This window comes from Lolium rigidum, chromosome 3 (assembly GCF_022539505.1).
Source record: "Lolium rigidum isolate FL_2022 chromosome 3, APGP_CSIRO_Lrig_0.1, whole genome shotgun sequence".
NCBI lineage: Eukaryota > Viridiplantae > Streptophyta > Magnoliopsida > Poales > Poaceae > Lolium > Lolium rigidum.
In genome coordinates, this window is record NC_061510.1 from 84,228,429 (window position 1) to 84,247,661 (window position 19,233).

General features: G+C 50.0%; 1 protein-coding gene across 1 annotated transcript; it reads left to right on the top strand.

Annotated features, from left to right (window-relative positions):
• The first annotated feature begins 607 nt into the window (after positions 1 to 607).
• LOC124701884 (filament-like plant protein 4) lies at positions 608 to 6,425 on the top strand. Its single transcript, XM_047233983.1, has 6 exons — positions 608 to 626; positions 1,715 to 1,820; positions 2,108 to 2,303; positions 2,544 to 4,887; positions 4,969 to 5,029; positions 5,670 to 6,425. The coding sequence occupies exons 2-6, from the start codon at positions 1,737 to 1,739 to the stop codon at positions 6,093 to 6,095; spliced, it is 3,111 nt and encodes a 1,036-aa protein (XP_047089939.1). The 5' UTR covers positions 608 to 626; positions 1,715 to 1,736; the 3' UTR covers positions 6,096 to 6,425.
• The last annotated feature ends 12,808 nt before the right edge of the window (positions 6,426 to 19,233 follow it).

Here is a 19,233-nt window from a genome sequence, read left to right on the forward strand (position 1 = left end):
GTCCGGTCATCTCGTCCGTCCGTCGGTCCGTCCGGCCAAACAAACAACCCCTCCGTATGGGCTTAAATAAACATTCGACGCCGGCCATTACTGCCGCGGGCGTCTTAGGTGGCCGCCATGCGCCCGCCCTTAACTGCCGCGCTCGCCGAGACCGAGCTCAGCTGCGCTGCCCTTGCCGCGTCCGCGTCAACCTCCAGCCTGGGCGCCCGGCCGCGCGCCATGGTCCATGCATAGAGATGGAGATACTTGCCCTGCCTTAATTAAGCCCAGTTAGGTGAGCACAGCCAGCCACAGGCTGAGTCATGAGTGTTGAGTACGTGACACGACTCTTACTTGCCCCGCCTGCGTCAATGCCCTGGCATGACGGTGATCGGATCGGCTCTTGCTGCTGCTGCTGCTTTCCCCCCACAACTTGGCCTCTCGGGTGGGGGGCACCGCAGCCGCGTGCGCTTTGGAGGGCATGAAAAATTCTTTTGGCATACTAGCCCTCCTCCTCCTCGTTGTCCATGGTCCTACTCTCTATCCTACTACATGCTAGCTGTGTGCATTGTGACACAAGCTTCTGGTTTTGGATCTTGCCAGATGGAATGTATGATGCTGGAACCTTGAGGTACGCCGGGGTTTATGTACGTACCTCCAGCCGGTCTACATGACTGCCTGATTGAATTATTGAGTGCATACCTATATATGGGTGTGGAATGATTGGATCTCAACCGTGTACAATACTTTGCCCAACCACCAGCCACTGTATGCGTATGTCCTCTTCTGCGGGTTGGGGGGGGGGGGGTTCTTGCTAGCAGCAGTTTGAATTATGGAAGCCGTATTTGCGCACAAGAAAACAATTGGCGCTAATTATCCATACTGGTTCGTTTGTCTGGCGCATACTCCGTTGCATTGCAGATATTTTCTTCTTTTATTTCCTTTCTGGAAGGTCTTCGAGGTTGGCGACAGGATAGCTTACGTTACATTTGAGGTCTCTGACCTGCACGATCGCACAAACGCTTACACATGCAGGATGTGGAGAGATGTTTTCTTGAATTTGGTTTGGTTGTCACATACATAAACAGATTTTATCAGATACAGAGTGTGCTGTTTCTATGTGTTCGCTAGCTTCTTAAAGATTGGCTTGCATTTTGGAGTTTGGCTTGTCTCATCAATTCAACTTTCCTCTATAGCTTGAACTGTAATAATACTACAAAAACATACGATTTTGGAGTTCCTTGCCTCATCAGTTCCACTTTCCTCTATAGCTTTAATTAGCCGTAATATGACAAAACCATACGACAAAACCTTACGGTTTTCGAGTTTGAATACATGTGCTGGCTGGTCAACTGATTCCTGGAAACAGGAACATATTATAAATCGTGTCTTTCATATATCGACAATGGTCGGAGTCAAAACAGCTGCCCACCAGCAGCTAATTTGTTGTATGACTTGCGTGCAAATTTGGTTCTTGCCAACACTGCCAATAATGAATATCTGTATGGATGTGTAAGAGAACCTTTTGCGTGGAATGATTTTTTTTACTTCTGTTTGCACTTTTGACCGATACTTTACATGTAATGTGTATCTGCTACCTTTATCTTTATTTTATCGTTGCAGTTGGTGACAATACAAACTTAATCTCAGTTACTTTTGAGCAGTGCGCTTGTATATGCAGGATATGTATGTGCAATTTCTTGCGTTAGGTTGCTGACAAACATTAACCTCTTATGTGATCAGATACCTTGCGTGAAATGGACCGACGTAGCTGGCCTTGGAAGAAGAAATCATCTGACAAATCCTCAAACGCAGATGTTTTGCAGAATCAAGCAGAACAGGTTTGTTTTCTATTTAGATGTGTTTAAATACCAGTGATGTCTGTAGTACCCTTTTTTTGTAACTTCCTGATTGATAACGCTAAAGCAAACAGTTCCTAATTGCAATGTCAGAGATGCTCTTCTGTTTTAACCAACTGTTTAAGGTTGCATATATTCATTACCAAGTGATTGTGCTTGCTACCGTTGCAGCCATTTCCTTTAACTAGTTTGCCTAAATAAATGTATGCTGTGTTTCAAACCTCTATGACAATGTTTGTTTCCTTCTAAGATTACCTTCTATTGTGCAGGATGATAAAGTTCCGAAATTTGTGCAAATTTCACCTGAAACATATGCACATCTTACCGAATGTGAACAAGAAGTGAAAGTATTAGATGAAAAGGTGAAGAACTTGAATGAGGAAGTGTCTGCATTGCAATCTGAGATCACTACCAAAGATGCCCTTGTGAAACAGCACGCTAAAGTTGCTGAAGAAGCTGTATCAGGTGCGCAGACGATCTCTATACTCATTTTCTTTTTTGGGGGGTTCTGGCTTGAAGAATTTATTCTCTAGAACTGACCTTCCTCATTTTCCTACAAACCTTACAGCAGTGGGTGTTTGGTTTAGTTTAATAGGCAGAATTATTTTTCTTGTTGATCTCATTATGTGCTCCCACAAGATACAATTTGGTTTATGAATCACTATTGTAAATATCTTCTTTATGATATTATTTTGCTACTGTTAGGTTGGGAGAAAGCTGAAGCGGAAGCCTCAGCACTGAAAGTTCAGCTTGAAACTGTTACGTTGTCTAAGCTAGCAGCTGAGGAAAGAGGTGCCCATCTGGATGGTGCTCTAAAAGAATGCATGAAGCAAGTAAGAACTGTGAAGGAAGAAGGCGAGCAGAAGCTACATGATGTAGTCTTCGCGAAAACCAAACAGTGGGAGAAGATAAAGGCCGAGTTGGAAGAAAAGTTGATTGAATTTGATCATGAGCTCATCAGGGCTGGTGCCGAGAATGATGCACTCTCAAGATCACTCCAAGAGCGGGCAGATTTGTTGATGAAAATTGATGAGGAAAAGGCTCAAGCAGAAGCTGAAATTGAAGTCTTGAAAAGCACGATTCAGTCAGGTGAAAGGGAAATAAATTCGCTGAAGTATGAAGTGCATGTTGTCTCCAAAGAGCTTGAAATCCGCAATGAAGAAAAGAACATGAGTGTGCGCTCAGCTGATGTAGCAACTAAGCAGCACCTGGAGGATGTTAAGAAAATAACAAAACTAGAAGCTGAATGCCAAAGATTGCGTGGTCTTGTTCGAAAAAAGTTACCAGGCCCCGCTGCATTGGCTCAGATGAAAATGGAAGTGGAGAGCCTGGGAATGGGCAGAGATTATGGAGACAACAGATTGCGACGATCTCCCGCAAAGAATTCTAATAGCTTTCATCGTCCTATGTCCCCTATGTCTCCAGTTCCTGATTATGGTTTTGATAATCTACAGCACATGCAGAAAGAGAATGAGTTTCTGACTGCACGTTTGTTAACTATGGAAGAAGAAACTAAGATGGTCAAAGAGGCATTGACAAAACGGAACAGTGAGCTACAAACTTCAAGAAGCATGTACGCTAAGATAGCAGGCAAGCTACGCAGCTTGGAAGTTCAAATGGTGAATGGTAACCAACGTAAGAGTCCAAACATGGATATCCACTTTGATGGTGTACATAGCCAAAATGGAAGTAATCCACCTAGCATGACATCCATGTCCGAAGATGGTGTTGATGATGAAGGCAGTTGTACTGAGTCTTGGGCCAATGCTCTTGTATCTGAGCTCTCCCACATCAAGAAAGACAAAGTAGCTAAGAGCAGTGTCACTGAAGGTTCCAACCAGTTGGAAATGATGGATGACTTCCTAGAGATGGAGAGATTAGCTTGTTTGCCTTCTGAAACTAACTGCCATGGCAATACTGTTGACAAAATGAAAATAAACAATGCTGAGGCTGCTATGTCTGGTCTTACTGAGAGTAATGGTGTTAAAGATTTGCAGTCAGCTTTACCATCACCAGGAACTCCATCTAGTAAACAGCAGCTGTCTGAGGGTTCTCCACTCTTGAAATTGCAGTCCAGAATATCTTCCTTGCTGGACTCTGAATCACCTAAGAACAATGTTGGGAAGGTACTAAGCAGTATCAGAAATATTCTGAAGGATATTGAAGAAGAGGCAGATTCAATGAATACAACCAACATGGTTGATGTTGCTGACAGTGAATCATTAGTGAACCAAGGCAAGAGGTTGAGCATTGGGAGTAAACATGCCATGGATCAAGAATTTTTAGAGGCCGTCTTGAAGATTCAAGACTTTGTGAAGTCACTTGATCAAGAAATGTCTAAGAACCAAGGCGTGCCTTCTGATTATGATGGGCTATGTGAGAAAATACAGCAATTCTCTGCACTGGTTGAGAAAGTTATGTCAAACGAAGATGTCGTAAATGACATCATTATGGCACTCTCTCGTATCTTTTCAGAAACTAGTGAGATCAAGTTCACAATGTTGAGAGACAGCACCAAGGAAACAGACAGTAACAATTTGGATTATGTTGACAAAGTGACACTACTTGAAAACAAAGTGCAGCTTGTACCACTGAAAGATAACATTTCTGGCCCTTGCCCACTTATTCCTCACTCATCTTCTGATCCTGAGATGGTGGGTCCTACTGATGCCGGATTCGATGTGAAGATGTGCTCCCCGGATGACTACGAGCAACTTAAATCCGAGAAGATGAATCTGGAGGTAGAATTAGCGAGGTGCAGCAAAATGATAGAAGATACACAGTGTAAGTTTTGTGAGATGGAGAAAAATCTGGAAGAGCTTACATCCAAGTTGTCTGTCAGTGAGAATTCAAACAGCTTGGCTGAGACACAATTGAAATGTATGGTTGAATCCTACAAGTCGCTTGAATCAAGGAAAAATCAGTTAGAAAGCGAAATAGAAGTATTGCAGTCCAAAATAGAGATTTTAACAGCTGAACTCAGTGATGAAAGACAGAGTCATGAGGATGACTTAGCCAGATACAAAGATCTCGAAGAGAAGATGGAAAGGTAAAACTGAGGTCTTCTTATTAATAGTTAGTATATATGCCTCTGCTTGGTTTCTTCTCACTTTGACTTTTTAATATGTAGATATGAGAATGAGCAGAGTTCAATGCATGTGGATGAGATTGAAGATACCAAAACGAGCCAGGTACTACTAATGATAACTAATAAATCTAGCACTTTTCTTCTTAAAATCGCATCAAAATGTGTCTTTTTAGCATCCTCCCTCCATCCGGAAATAAGTGTACTTTTTTGCATTTGTCGTAAGTCATACTTTTTAAATTTGACCAACATTATTATAAAAAAAGTATTAGCATATATGACATCAAATTGCTATATTATGAAACTATATTTCAAGACAGATCTGGTGATACTAATTTAGTGTCATAAATGTTGCTACTTTTTCCTTCGAATTTGGTAAAAAAGGCTGACTTAGAACAAAAGCTGGAAGTACACTTATTTCTGGACAGAGGGAGTAGAGTTTTGGATTCACAATATTTCTATATAACGATTGCCTTATGATGTTTGTTTCGCTGCTGGATTATGCCTGTTCATGATTGGCCTTCTGTCCATCTATTGTTGATGATGTATAAATACTGTTGTAGAATTCGAGGTACGAAAGTCATAGTAGCATTAAATCATATCCTACTCAGAATCAAGCAGCAAGTGTTGAATATAGATTATAAACTCATTTATACTTGAGAATATAGGTTATAAATTTGTATTCGGAAATCTTGCGATTTCTGGGAATTCAAAACTTATAACACTGTTCTTTAACTTGATGGCAGGAGGTAGAAATAGCGGCTGCAGCAGAAAAGCTTGCAGAGTGCCAGGAGACCATGTTGATTCTTGGTCGCCAACTGCAAGCTATGCGTCCTCCAGCAGAGTCGATAGGTTCCTCACCAACCCGGCAACGAATGGAAGACTTCTTACAGGACGTTGCAGTAACAACCGAAGGTGAGCATACCCAGAAACCATCAGGTCAGCTTGATGCATATCAGGAAATGCTCGAGTCAGGGAACGTATCTCCCCTGAACGGATACAAAACACACATGACCCCTTCTGATGTGGAGGGAAGTCCTTTCGTCTCAACGAACAGTTCCAAGCGTCCGAAGCACAGATCGAGATCTTCATCTTCTTCCTCGATTGCTAACCAGTTGCCTGACAAACAAAACCGGGGCTTCAGCCGGTTCTTCACCAAGGGCAAAGAGTGAACATTAGGTGGGCTTGCAAGATTCTGTGTTGACTTGTTGATTCTTTGTGGCAAATGAACGACGGATCAATGCAGGTCACAAGTTTCTATAGAGCTGCTCGGCGAACCTGCTTGTGTATTATTTGAGGTGGTGCCTTGAGTGGTTCAGTTACTGGAGTAATACTTATCTTGCAGTCGAGCGGTTATGACCAGGTTGTGTGTGAGAGTGTTAGCAGTCAGTGGTATGTTCCGCTAGAGTTTTTCTGGGTTGTTGTTTGTCCGAAACCTCACTAAAACCTCACTGTAAATGTGCTTACTTGCATGAAGAGCGTTGTTGTTGGTTTGTGTTTCATTCTCTTGTGAAGTAACCTGTGTATCTCGCTGGTGCCGCAAACTGGCTTGGTGTACAGTTAAGTTAACATGCATTTATTAGAAGGGTGTGTTTGGTAGTTTGCATCAGTTTCCTGCGCAAGAAGAAATCTCAGTTTCCTGCACAGGAAGAAATCTCCTGCGCGTCGCAGACGGGCCATTGGCCATAAAAGTCACGTTGTTTGGTGGTCTACACAGAGTTTTTTTTTTTGGCCCTGTCGAGATTTGGGCTCTGCCCGTTTGGTATGTCGGTTTTCAATCCTTGTAGCAGTCCACAACGGCGCCATGTTGTTTGGTTGCAACCCAGAATCTGCTTCTGCTTATCTCTTTCCTTCAGTGGTGAGGTTACCAGCGATCAACAGCACAAACAAGAACATAATCATAGTTCAGGCAAACTTAGCATTGATCATAGTTCACGATACAGGACGATCATAGTTCACGACACAACAGAGACGATCATAGTTTAACACACGACAGCAACAACAACTAACACAGACATGGTAGCAGCGAGGCACAAGTAGGTAAGCTTCAGGTATGACTTTTGAAGACGACACACCTGGTGGCATCGCCATGGTAACCGCACCTGGTCATCACCTCAGTGCAAGTGTAGTCGAAGATGACCACGCTGTACTCGAAGGAGGACACTTTCCTGAAGATGAGGAACTGGCCTGCCTACAGCTGATGAGCGACGGCGAAGGCCCACCCATGGTCGATGTATACGTCATCGCCTTCTCTCGTCGTAGTCATCCTCCAGTTGCAGCCAGTGTTGGTCTTCACGATGATGTTCGAAGGGTTTTCTTCGAACCACCTGACGAAATCTTGAGGGATCCGGAGCCGGCTGAAGGTGGGCTTGAAGACGATGCACAGAAACTGGTCTGGTCCTACGTCCGGCTGGAAGTACCTGACGTTAGCCGCCCTTCCCTTCTTGGACCGTCCCTCCTTTGGGGTTTCAGGTGACCCAAGCTTGAGCTCTCAGTCTGCCACAAGAACACATGGCATTAAAGGTGTGATTGCTCACAAGTATATATAGATGAAAACGAACATTGAAAACAGGTGATGTCTCATACATTGGCTCACACGGCAGCTCAAGGGACTGCCCTCAAACTAAGTCTAATGTGCAAGCAATAAAACACACATGACTAAGTTTGAAGGTAGCACCTTGCCTTCCATTTTGCCTTTGTTGAATCATTGGCCATTGCACTAGACAAACCAAAATGAGGCCTCATATGTAGGATCACACGGCAGGCAAAAGGACTGTCCGCAAACTAAGTCAAGTGTGCCAGTAATATGACACACATGACTAAGTTTGAGGGCAGCACCCTGCCTTCCGTTGTGCAATAGTTGAATCATGGGCCATTGCACAACCGAAGAAGTACAAACATGGAAAGCAAGGTAGCATAGGCCTCATACAATGAGCACTTATGAAGAAGATGTTTGATCAGAACCACTGGCATGGTGATGTTCAGTCATGCCATAGGTTCTGATCAATCATCTCCTCACACTATAATTCCCGGTTACAATCATCGGTCTAGTTCAATCAGAAACAACACAATCTACAATAAACTAAACCCCAGCACAAAAAACCCTTGCCCTCTCTGCATGCACAGTAAAATCTGGCAGTTTCGGCAACCCACAGCCCGATCTAGGAAGGATCTACCGCGATTGGAGATTAGAATAATAGATCTAAGAAAATCGAGACCGTGAACACCAAGAACTCGACAAGAACAACAAGCAATGGCGATGAACACCTTGCATACATCAATCCGAACCCTATCCTAATGGAAACCCTAGCAGATCTACTGTGCATGTCGTTGCAAATGCCTGATAATGGCATGTTCTGGCAAATCGAGTACGAAGGTGAGAAGGAGAGGTCATTACCACCATTGTTCCGGCCGAGGACGAGCTCGAGGTTGCGGGCGAACTCGATATGCTGAAGAAGACTCCGGAGCAGGTTCCAGCCGATGTCGTGGTGCTGCTCGCCGACGTCTCCTATTCCGGTATCGGTGCTCCTCCGTGCGGCGGTGCGGGAACGCCGGGTGATGTGACAGTTTGGGGGAGGTCGCGAGTGGGAGGAAGGAGAGGGAGCGGTGAACCTAATTATGGCGCGTGTTCCCGAATGGACGCGGCGTCTCCGCCTCCCTTCTCCACACATGTAGCCTTCTGGCCACAACGGGCCTGGCCCCGGAGAAACTATCATTCCAGACGTTCTTCCAGGGTTTGTACCGGGGGTGCATTAAAACCCGGTTCCTGCAAGAACGCGGTGGCCTGCAGGCATCCAAACGACCCACTACATGACCCAACCATGCAAAAAAGTCATCTGCAGGCTACCAAACGCGCCCTAAATAGGACGTAGCGTTCATGTAGGTCACTCCTCGTCGTAGAGGAGTTGTATTTGCCAACATAGCAACTGGTGGACCCCATATGTCAGCCCCATTAACAGTTTACAGAGAAAATTTTCGAATAATATAAAAATTGGGCTAAAGTGAAAAAATAACAAAGAGGATAAGGATTTGTTCCCTTCCGCTTCCACTCCTCCTCCCGTCTGACCTCGTCGTCGTCGCTACGGGATGCCGCCTCCACAACGGCTGTTGCTTTCCTACTTACTCACCGATGAGGAAACCACACTCGTGCCGAGGCGCCCAGCAGGCAGAAGCCCTGGTTGCGGCGGCGCGCATACTCCACGGCGGTGTAGCAGGGCGGGCATGGAGACGAGGGCGGCGCTGGTCGAGTCGGGAGAGACTGCGCACGGCAATTCAAATGCGTGTCGGCACGGGCTACGGAATGCCACTTCACTACTGCTCGACGAGCTAGTCTATGCCACTCCTCCTGTAGCTCGTGGTCCGTGGCGGCCACGGTCATAGCAGCGTTTGTTGTTGCAGGCACTGACCTGGAGCTCACGATCGGGAGGAAGACGAAGGAAGGACAGAGAGATACACTGGATTTTGGTGGCGCACGAACGCCTTTTCTTTCTCTGAATCTTGCTTCACCCGAGCTCGTCCTCGATGGTGGTGGTTTTGTGGAGTTTACAGGGATGGGTTCTTATAGGGAGGCTCGCACCCACGTCACCGTCCCGCGCACGCACGCACCCACGGCTCCGCGATCTCTGCGTGCCCTCCGATCTCGCCCACGACGCGCACACACGCGGGCGTGGCGGCCAGCTCGAGCTGCGGGACCCGGTCCTCTCCCTCCTAACTCGCTAACCACTAACCGAATCAAAACACACGCCCTAGACTCACACACACGATACAAACACAAGCCAGGCACAGACATGGATTAGTGCCAACACACTCCCCCTAAGCCATGACCTAGCACAGGCCCGGCTGGTCATCGATGAGGAGCGCCTGCGCCTGCTCCTCCCTCTTCTTCTTCCTGCAGTCGCGCTCGAAATGCCCGCGGATGCCGCAGTAGTGGCACCTGCCACGCCTGGGTAGGTCCGCGCCGTTCCCCGCGTTGTCGTCGTTGTGGCCGCCGCCGCGCGCACGGTGCTGAGCCTCCCACTGCGCTGCCGTGAGCAGGAGCTGCCCGTCGCCGCGATCGCCACCGCGTACAGCCGCCTTGCGCCGCTCGGACCGCTCCTGGAACGCCTTCGGGCGGCCGAGCACCTCGTCGAAGCGGACGGTCTCGACGTCGCGGAACTGCTCGATGCCGGCCACCGCCCGGTACAGATCGTCGGGCACGGTGTCGAGGATCTTCTTGACCATCTCCTTGTCACTCGGCGTCGCACCGAGGCTCGCGAACCTCGCCGCCATGCCGCTGATCTTGCCGGCGTAGACGTCCGGCGCCTCGCCATCCGCCATGAACGAGTCGATCAAACTCGCCGCGGAGCGTGGACACCCGAGCCGCCCCGACGCGGTCCGATCCAACGAACCGTGCCTTGAGGCTCGCCCACACCGCCGCCGCCGTCTTCTTCGACGAAACCTGCAGGAGAATGTCTCCCGCGAGCGCGCCGAGCAGGTAGGCCCTCGCCGTCTTGTTCTTCTTCGGGTCAACCTCCGCCGCTGGATCCTCCGGAGCCACCGCCTCCCAGACGCCTTGCGCGTCGAGGTTCGCCTCCACCTTGATCGCCCAGACGGTGTAGTTGTCGCCGGTGAGCAACGGACAGGAGAGCGGCACCGCGCTCCCCCCTCCGCTGCCGTACGGTACCATCGCCATCGCCTCCTCTGCTAACCCCGCTCTGATACCAAATGTTGTTGCATGCACTGACCTGCAGCTCACGATCGGGAGGAAGACGAAGGAAGGACAGAGAGACACACTGGATTTTGGTGGCGCACGAACGCCTTTTCTTTCTCTGAATCTTGCTTCACCCGAGCTCGTCCTCGATGGTGGTGGTTTTGTGGAGTTTACGGGGATGGGTTCTTATAGGGAGGCTCGCACCCACGTCACCGTCCCGCGCACGCACGCACCCACGGCTCCGCGATCTCTGCGTGCCCTCCGATCTCGCCCACGACGCGCACACACGCGGGCGTGGCGGCCAGCTCGAGCTGCAGGACCTGGTCCTCTCCCTCCTAACTCGCTAACCACTAACTGAATCAAAACACACGCCCTAGACTCACACACACGATACAAACACAAGCCAGGCACGGACATGGCTTAGTGCCAACAGCGTTTGCGTGTGAAGACGGTGGAGAAGGAGGGTCTGGCTGGGAGGTGCTGGCCGTTGAACGGCTACAGCCTGTACCGAGGCATCCTCGACCCTCCGACTACAGCCCTGCCACCCTTCCGGCGGTTGGCGACACGGGCCGCAACACAGAGGTTGTCAGGTCCAGCGATGGCTTGACGACAAACTGTAAGGACGAAGAAGGGGAGCACGAAGCCCAGATGTACGGTAGCTAGGCAACTAAGGAAAATAAGACATAACGATAAATTTAGGGTTTATTCTGCTTGCCCCCTAGCCACCCTCTTATATCCGAGAGTAGGACCAAGCAGTTTAGTGATTACATCGTTAATCCTTGATTGCAATGCAATGCCACTTAGGCACAAAGCTAGATGTTTCAACGACTAAGGACGAACATTGTTGACCGTTGGATCCTTGCTGGACTATATCCCCTAATCATGACCGTCCTTCTTGTTCAGCTCAAGGGGGTTGTCGTCGTTGTGGATGAAGACTATGATGCTTCTTCCATCCATGGGGGTTGTCGTCGTACGGGTCAAGGCTCCCATATCCGAGAAAAGTGGCAGCATGGGGACAAGGACCAATTTAGTGGCCCAGAGAAAGAAATCTTACACTCCTAAGATTGATTCTGATGATGAGATCCTCCAGATGTTGTTCTAGCTGACAACATGAAAACTAGAGAGTCTGGTCTCTCGGCCACTTTGAGGAGGCTAAATTCATGAGGGTTCGAGAATCGCCCTTGCCATGGCCATACTCGTTTTTGGACAAGATCCCAATTTGTCATGTGTAATGCTCATTGTGATGTGGCTCAATATACCCCTATGTGAAGCCGCAACACCTCAATGTTAAGTACAATAATTTGTACAAGAACAAGGATTTCCGGATTGTTGATAAAGCCTTGAAGATGATAACTTATGGCAGACTGCCACTTTTGAGCAACCCGACAATCCTATTTATGTTTGATAGTTCTTTTGCATAGTGTCCGTTCATGATGACCATAAAAGGAAAATGACTTAGATGAATGGTGATGACCAGTACTTCGCCACTTTCATTACTCTGGAGGCTGCTCTTGGTACGATAGAGCCTTGCATGGAGGCTTTCGCCTTCACTATGAGAAGGCCATGGATGATGCTACTTTGCCTTCTTTCTATTCCGCGCTCCCAATTAAGAGCATCTTCAGTCGCGTCCCCTAAACCGTCTCCCAAACCGCGCCGGATTGAGCGTTTGGGGGACGTGTTTCGTTCGTGCCGCCTGTGGGGGACGTCGCTCCCCAGTCGCGTCCCCCAAACAAAAATTCGGAAATTTTAAACTTAACGAGATTCAATTAGATTCGTCCAAACTTACATAGATTCGAACGAAATTTGACTAAATTTAAACTAAACCTAATCTAGAACCACTTGCGGCGGCCGGAGGCGTCGTAGTACTGCTGGAAGTTGTACATCTCCTCGGTGACGACCTCCTGCTTGACGCGCTCCTCGACGGGTTCGTCCTTCACCAAGCCGCTTGGTCCTGCCTCGCCGTCGTCGGTGAGGTCCACCAGCGGCTTGCCGGAGTCGCGGATGGACATGGCGATCGCCGCGTCCAGGTCGCCCCTCCAGGCGTCCTTGTCGTTCATGGACGCCAAGAACGCCGCCCGCAGCCCCGGGCAGTCCTCGGGGTCGTCGGCTGCCGGCGATGAGCCGCTGCTGCCGCTCGTACTCCGCCGGCAGCGCCGCTCGCGACGCTTCCTCCGGCTCCTCCTTCACCTCCGGCTTCGGGATGAGGAGGCGCCGCCGCGCCTCCCTTGCTGCCGCCGGCTGCCGCTGCCGCCACGCCTCGTGTTGACGGGCGTCGCCGGCTCCTCCTTGACCTCCCGTTTGGGGACGGTGTAGGGCGCCGACCGGTACGACGAGGACGGCGTCGATCGCGCCGGTCCCGAGGAAGAAGAGTGCGAGGAGGAGGAGTACGTCGTCCTCCTCGGCTGCCATTGAGGAGACGGCGGCGGCGATGACGGCATTTCCAGCCTTGGAGCGCCGTTGCGGATGCCGCGGATGACGTTGTCGAGGGTGCGCCCCGGAACGCCCCAGAACAGGGCGAGGCCATCCTTGTTCCAGCTGTTGGGGCCGCCGACGAGGTTCTCGGTGATGTGCATCTCGACGTCGTACTTCGCCTTGAAGTACGTCGTCCACCAGGCGTCGTTGTTGGTGACCGCCCACGTTGGATCCAACCGCTCTGCGGGGGTGAGTTGAGCCCGCCGGGCCTTGATGGCGTCCCTCCATTGATCCGTGTCCGGCTTCGGCGGCGGCGGGATGCCAATGCCGTTCACGGCCATCTTCCGGCCCGCCGCCGCTGGCAGCCGCATGTCCGGCGGGACTGGATACCGGGCGTGGTACAGCGCCCACGCCTCCGGCACGGTGAGGCTGCCGCGGCCGAAGCCGTTCGCCGCGACGATCTTGCGGGAGGACGAGCTCGACATTTTTTGGAGCGGCGAGGAGAAGATCTGGGAGGGGGGAGGCGGCGGCGACGATAAGGATTGTGATGAGCGGCGAGAACTGCAGGGCGTCTTAAAACAGCGGCGGCAGCGGGTGGTTGCACGCAATAACTCCGGCGCGGGCGGCCACGCGGCCATGCACGACGAGACGCGTCACTGCGTCGCCTGGGAAAACAAGGACGCCATTAACGTCGCTTGACCAAAGGTAGGCGACGGGGTTTTAGCCTTCCGTGCCGCTGACGGGTCGGCCCCGCCACTCCCCGCCTCGCTTTTCGTTGTGTCCGGCGTGCCCGGTGCGTCCCCTGTGGGACGGGGACGGGCTCGGGGCGCCGGACACCGTATGGGGGCGCGCCGGACAAAAATGGGCTTTGGGGGACGCGGCTGGAACGGTTTTTTTGTCCGGCGCGCCCCAAATCCCTTTGGGGGACGCGACTGGAGATGCTCTAAGGCTCTAATTCGTCAAATCACTACTATGTAATTCCACAACACTGTGGTTAGAATTTACCATCGTTAGCCATAAGGGGGACATTTTAAAGGTATTTTACCCTTGAGCATATTTTCAATAATGATGACAACGAAGGTAAAGTGTGAACTAATAGCCTCTACAAGTGTATGCATAGGTTTTAGTCCACCATTGTTGTTGGTATGCAGTTGGAGACACCCATTCGATGAAGAGAAGATGTGCCGGTGTTTTTCCTCGTTCTTCTCTTATTTATGTTTGAGTCATTAGGAAACACCGCATTATTAAGTGAAACGGTCTTAATGTGCTTGATGGGGATGTTGCCATAGCCAAATATACACATCCTACTAGTACATCTATATCACACCCAAAGTAGTTGAGAGGTATAGTGCTAATTTCGAGAAAATGGACTTGGAGTTAATTATGGGGCTCCTGCTCCCTGGCCCGGTCTATTGGTGGGAGGACCGCCGGGCGCCGGCTCAATCTAGACCGGTTCATGGTCCGGTCAACCGATCCTAGTATTAGTGATCGTCGGTCTCCCAGCATGAGCATCCGAAGAGTGAGAACGAACAAGGAAAGCACACACAGCAAAAAAAAAAAAACTCAGCTAACGACCGCGAGTTTCCAGCTTGAAGCCAGATCTCTGTATACAGGCATCGAGCTTTTCTACATTGATTGGTGATTGTCGCGGCCAATAATCAAGCTTTAGTTACACATGTGTGATTGAGAGTAAAGTAAGAGATGGCCAGTCGGTATAGTAGGTGTAGGTGTGGCTGGATGGTCTGGAAAGGACGAAAGGGTCGTAGGCTTCCAGCTCCTGGCGCTGGGAAAGAGGAGAGATCTAAAGATGCTGAATAGTGGCGGCGATTTGCACAAAAATAACTCAAAAGTGAAAGAAAAGCACAGACTGACCCTCCAGCGAAACTATTTCACCTATCTAACCCTTTTGTGTGGCGTTCCTCCCATCGGCGCCACACATGCCAGTGTGGCGCCCCTCCTGTCGGCGCCACTCTCCCAGCCGACATGGCGCCCTCGACGCTGAGCTGGTGCGCCGATCCGACGTGGCAGCATGTGTGGCGCCCCTTCCATCGGCGCCACACATGCACTTATAATTGCCCAAAACATACTGTGAGACAATTCGTCTGGGACTTAGCCGTTTTGGCGAGGCTCTATGTGTGGCGCCGATGCCACGGGCGCCGCACTAGCATGTGTGGCGCCGATGCCACGGGCGCCACACAAAGAGGGTCGCCAAAACGGCTAAGGACTTATCGTCCGGAGCCCCTGGATGTTTTCGACCCAGAATTTGATATAAGTTGGCATGTGTGGCGCCGATGTCACGGGCGCCACACAGTGCAGTGTGGCGCCAGTGTGAAGGGCGCCACACATTGACTTGTGTTAAATCCATGAAAAATCCTACCATACTCCAACAGTTTTGAGTACAACATTGGACACAACAAGTAGCAATTTCAGAACATACACATGTAACACTTCATAGCTCACATCGTAGCACGTAGATTCAAACAACAAGTAGCATTACAGACATGGTTCGAAATGACATAGGGTTCACAACTCGATACTTATGAAGATAGAGTTCGCAACAACACGTAGCAAATCCTAGTATCGTCCTCGACGTGCCGTCCTCACGGGCTGCTTCCGGACGGCCATCCTTTTCGTCCGCTGTCGTGGCTCTTGTTGCTGCTGCTCCTCCTGCTCCTCCTCCTCTGAAGATAACGGCTCGTCGTTCCTCATCCTCGACAAAGATGATCTCCGCGGCGGCCCTCATCCTCCTCAATGACAACCTTCTTCCCTCGGTTGACATAATCTTCCGGAGTGTACCGGTTTGGAGCCTTGCCCCTTGGCTTCAACTGGTAAGATGACCGTGGGGCTTCCTTCTTGCCGCGACTAATGCTTTGACTCAAAATTTCGCTGTCGTCAGGAATCTTCACAAACATGAACACATGAGATTACAAAAGTTGAAATTAGTAAGAACATGTTTGACAGCAACAAAATAGTCCATACCTCCCGCTCTTCAGAAGAGGAGGATGTAGGAATTTCGCCTTCGCGGCAACCTAGCAAGTTGGCTAACCGCCGCATCTTTCGTGCAGTGTTCTGCGTCATGGAACTCATGGTTACAAAGCCACCAGAACATAATAGCGTACATTCAAAGTTGGTGATCATACCTTAATGAAATGCCGCAACGGTCCGACAGTGCTTTTCATCTCTCCCGCTCCGGTCCCACATAATCTCGCACTCCTCGACTGTTTTTGTGATCTCCGTCCGCTGTGACAAACATACCATACACAATTTAAGCGAGCACATGGCAATCTAGATGATGTACTAGTTAGTGAGAGAATCCATTACCACGAAGTTCAGACTCGGAAGCAATAGAAGTCGATCTCCTCTCGCGAGCATAGGTGTCGTGGTCGGCTTTGCGCAACCTCATCGAACTCGATGGGGTCGTCCAAGATGTCCTCAGCATACGCGTGCTTCACTAACTCGATACGCGTGTTTTCATGGAACCACTGGAGGTAGTTGTTGAAAGCGGCCAAGTCGTGAGGCACAATCTCCACAGGGCCATCAGTCTGTGTCGCTTCCAAACAGTGTAGGAACGCTGCGACGTGGCCGCTATGATGAACTGGCCAATTTGTGATCGTCCTCTGCCGCTGCCTATCAAGCCTGCAAGAATCAAGAAGTTAGATTGTACCTCTTCTATCAAGAATCTTCCATCGCATGATTCCAGAAGTTTACCTATGAAGCTCATTGTCCGTGTCTTGCCACTGAGGTGGGCACTCCTGATACAGCCCAAACTGTCTCATCACTCTGTGCGGCTGGTGGTGTTCAACAAGCCACATGCATATGAGTGGGTAGCGCATACGCCAGAACCGCGCCTCCTCCGTGCACTTCTGCTGGCAGCGGAGGAGCCCTGCCAATAAGCGCCTCCATCTGCTGGCGCCACCCATCAGAAGCTGTGTTCATACACAGTGGCTCGCCCTGAATAGGTAGTCCAAGGATCATGGAAACATCCTGGAGAGTAGGGGCCATCTCGCCGGCCCTCAAGTGGAAGGTGTGCGTCTCCGGCCTCCACCGGTCGACAAGAGCGGTGAGTGCCGCGGCGTTCATGTTCGGCCCCACACGGCATACAAGGGATATGAACGGGAGAAGACCGGTAGGCTCGATGAACTCCGTGTACCTCTCGTCATACGGTATATCCACTGTGCCATGGTAAAGAATCTTCAAAGGGTGAAGATCCGTTGTCCTCTCCGTCATATGAACAGCCCGGTGATCCCTGTCATACTCTTGATCTAGGAGCCACACCATCCTACATGTTTACACAAATACACCATATTATGAGCAATACATACATGAGAATATATCCAAATAAGCCATCACAAATACATACATATACATTCATATCTAGGGATAGAACACCATATGAGTTATTCCTTCACATACACATTCATGAAATTTGATGCCTAGGGTTCCTCCACAAATCTAGGATACATACATATCTAGGGTTCCTACACATACACATTCAACACTTACATACTCATTTCAACACATACATAGCCATTTCAAATCTAGTTTCCATGTCTAGGGTTCATGTACAAATCTAACAAAATTTAACATCTATGGTTCCAACAAATCTATGGTTCAAACACATGCATACAATCTATGGTTCCAACAAATCTATGGTTCAAATCTATGGTTCAAACACATGCATACAAATCTATGGTTCGAACACAACCAACATTTCCAATCTAGGCAAAATGGCTAAATCGAATTAAATCGGAGCAAATCTTGGATGAATCGAAGGGGAACGAAGGGGAATACCTTGAGGATTGTATGGGGATGGATTTGGCCGGCCAGATCTGTCCAATCCGTGGACGATTTGGTGGGGGCGGAGGAGAGGCGGCCGGCGGCGGCAGTTGGGGAGGAGAAACAGAGAGGAAGAGAAAGAAAGAGAACTGGCTGGGTCGGGCTGGGGGCGGGCGCGGGCGCCAAACTTAAGTGGATGTGTGGCGCCCGTGGCATCGGCGCCACACATGCTAGTGTGGCGCCCGTGGCATCGGCGCCACACATAGAGCCTCGCCAAAACGGCTAAGTCCCAGACGAATTGTCTCACAGTATGGTTTGGGAAATTATAAGTGCATGTATGGCGCCGATGGGAGGGGCGCCACACATGCTGCCACGTCGGATCGGCGCACCAGCTCAGCGTCGAGGGCGCCACGTCGGCTGGGAGAGTGGCGCCGGCAGGAGGGGCGCCACACTGGCATGTGTGGTGCCGATGGGGGGGGGGCGCCACACAAAAGGGTTAGATGGGTGAAATAGTTTCGCCGGAGGGCCAGTCTGTGCTTTTTTTCACTTTTGGGTTATTTTTGTGCAAATCGCCAATAGTGGCAGGCCTCTCTGTACTACGTAGTACGGAGTATGTTCTAGGCCTGCGCATGTGGCTGCGATGACGATTTTACTATGACCACGTACGTCGGTACGTATGCTGTGAAGCTCGCGAAACCTTGTCAGTGTCTCAGTGAGTCAGTCAGTGGCATGCCATCGCCACCGTGTACGGCATCCCGTCGGCCGACGCCACACATCCCGTGGAAGAAGATTGGATACTTGATTATTGTTATACCGTCTCCATCCGTCTAATCGGAGGGAATTAAAACAGACGAGCGCGACCGTGATTAGCCGAGTTGCTACCGTCCAAGCGCAAGCGTACTGGCAGATGACGCGGTAGAGATGGCACGTATCACCGGCTACAACGCCACTTCATCCACCACCACCACCACCAGGAATTGAGCGACACGAATCTGTGAGTTTAATACGGAACCACGCGCGACCCATGGCACATCGGGGAAGACACGCGAGATGGAACAAACTCCGGTGCATGCAGGTGGCTCCTTCCATGCCCCGATGCCGGCAGCTTGCCCCAAGCCTACCGCTCTGCCTTGTTAAAAGTAGGAGCCACGGACGGAGTATTTCCCATCATCTCCGCTCGTATATTACTGTCAGCAAAGCGCAACGCACAGCTGGTAGTGCATGTGCAGTTTAGTTTCGACTAGTCTAGTTTTGGTGTACTGTAAAAGTAAAACGCAATCATGTTTGGGCGTTTTGAGGGGCTGGATTTGGCCCTGATTGATCGGCATGGAGCGCGGAGATCGCAGCAAGTGTTCATCCTTTTCAGAGGAAGGGTTTGGTCAGATCTACTAGAGTAGTTCTCGTGCGAATGAGATGTTATCCTGGCATGTCAA

What these genes read in the sequence shown, in the direction of transcription:
- LOC124701884 (XM_047233983.1), top strand. Translation starts at nt 1,737, where the DNA reads ATGGACCGACGTAGCTGGCCTTGGAAGAAGAAATCATCTGACAAATCC. An exon ending in CTCGAAGAGAAGATGGAAAG is followed by an intron (nt 4,888 to 4,968) that starts GTAAAACTGAGG and finishes TTTAATATGTAG; the next exon opens with ATATGAGAATGAGCAGAGTT. An exon ending in AAGATACCAAAACGAGCCAG is followed by an intron (nt 5,030 to 5,669) that starts GTACTACTAATG and finishes ACTTGATGGCAG; the next exon opens with GAGGTAGAAATAGCGGCTGC.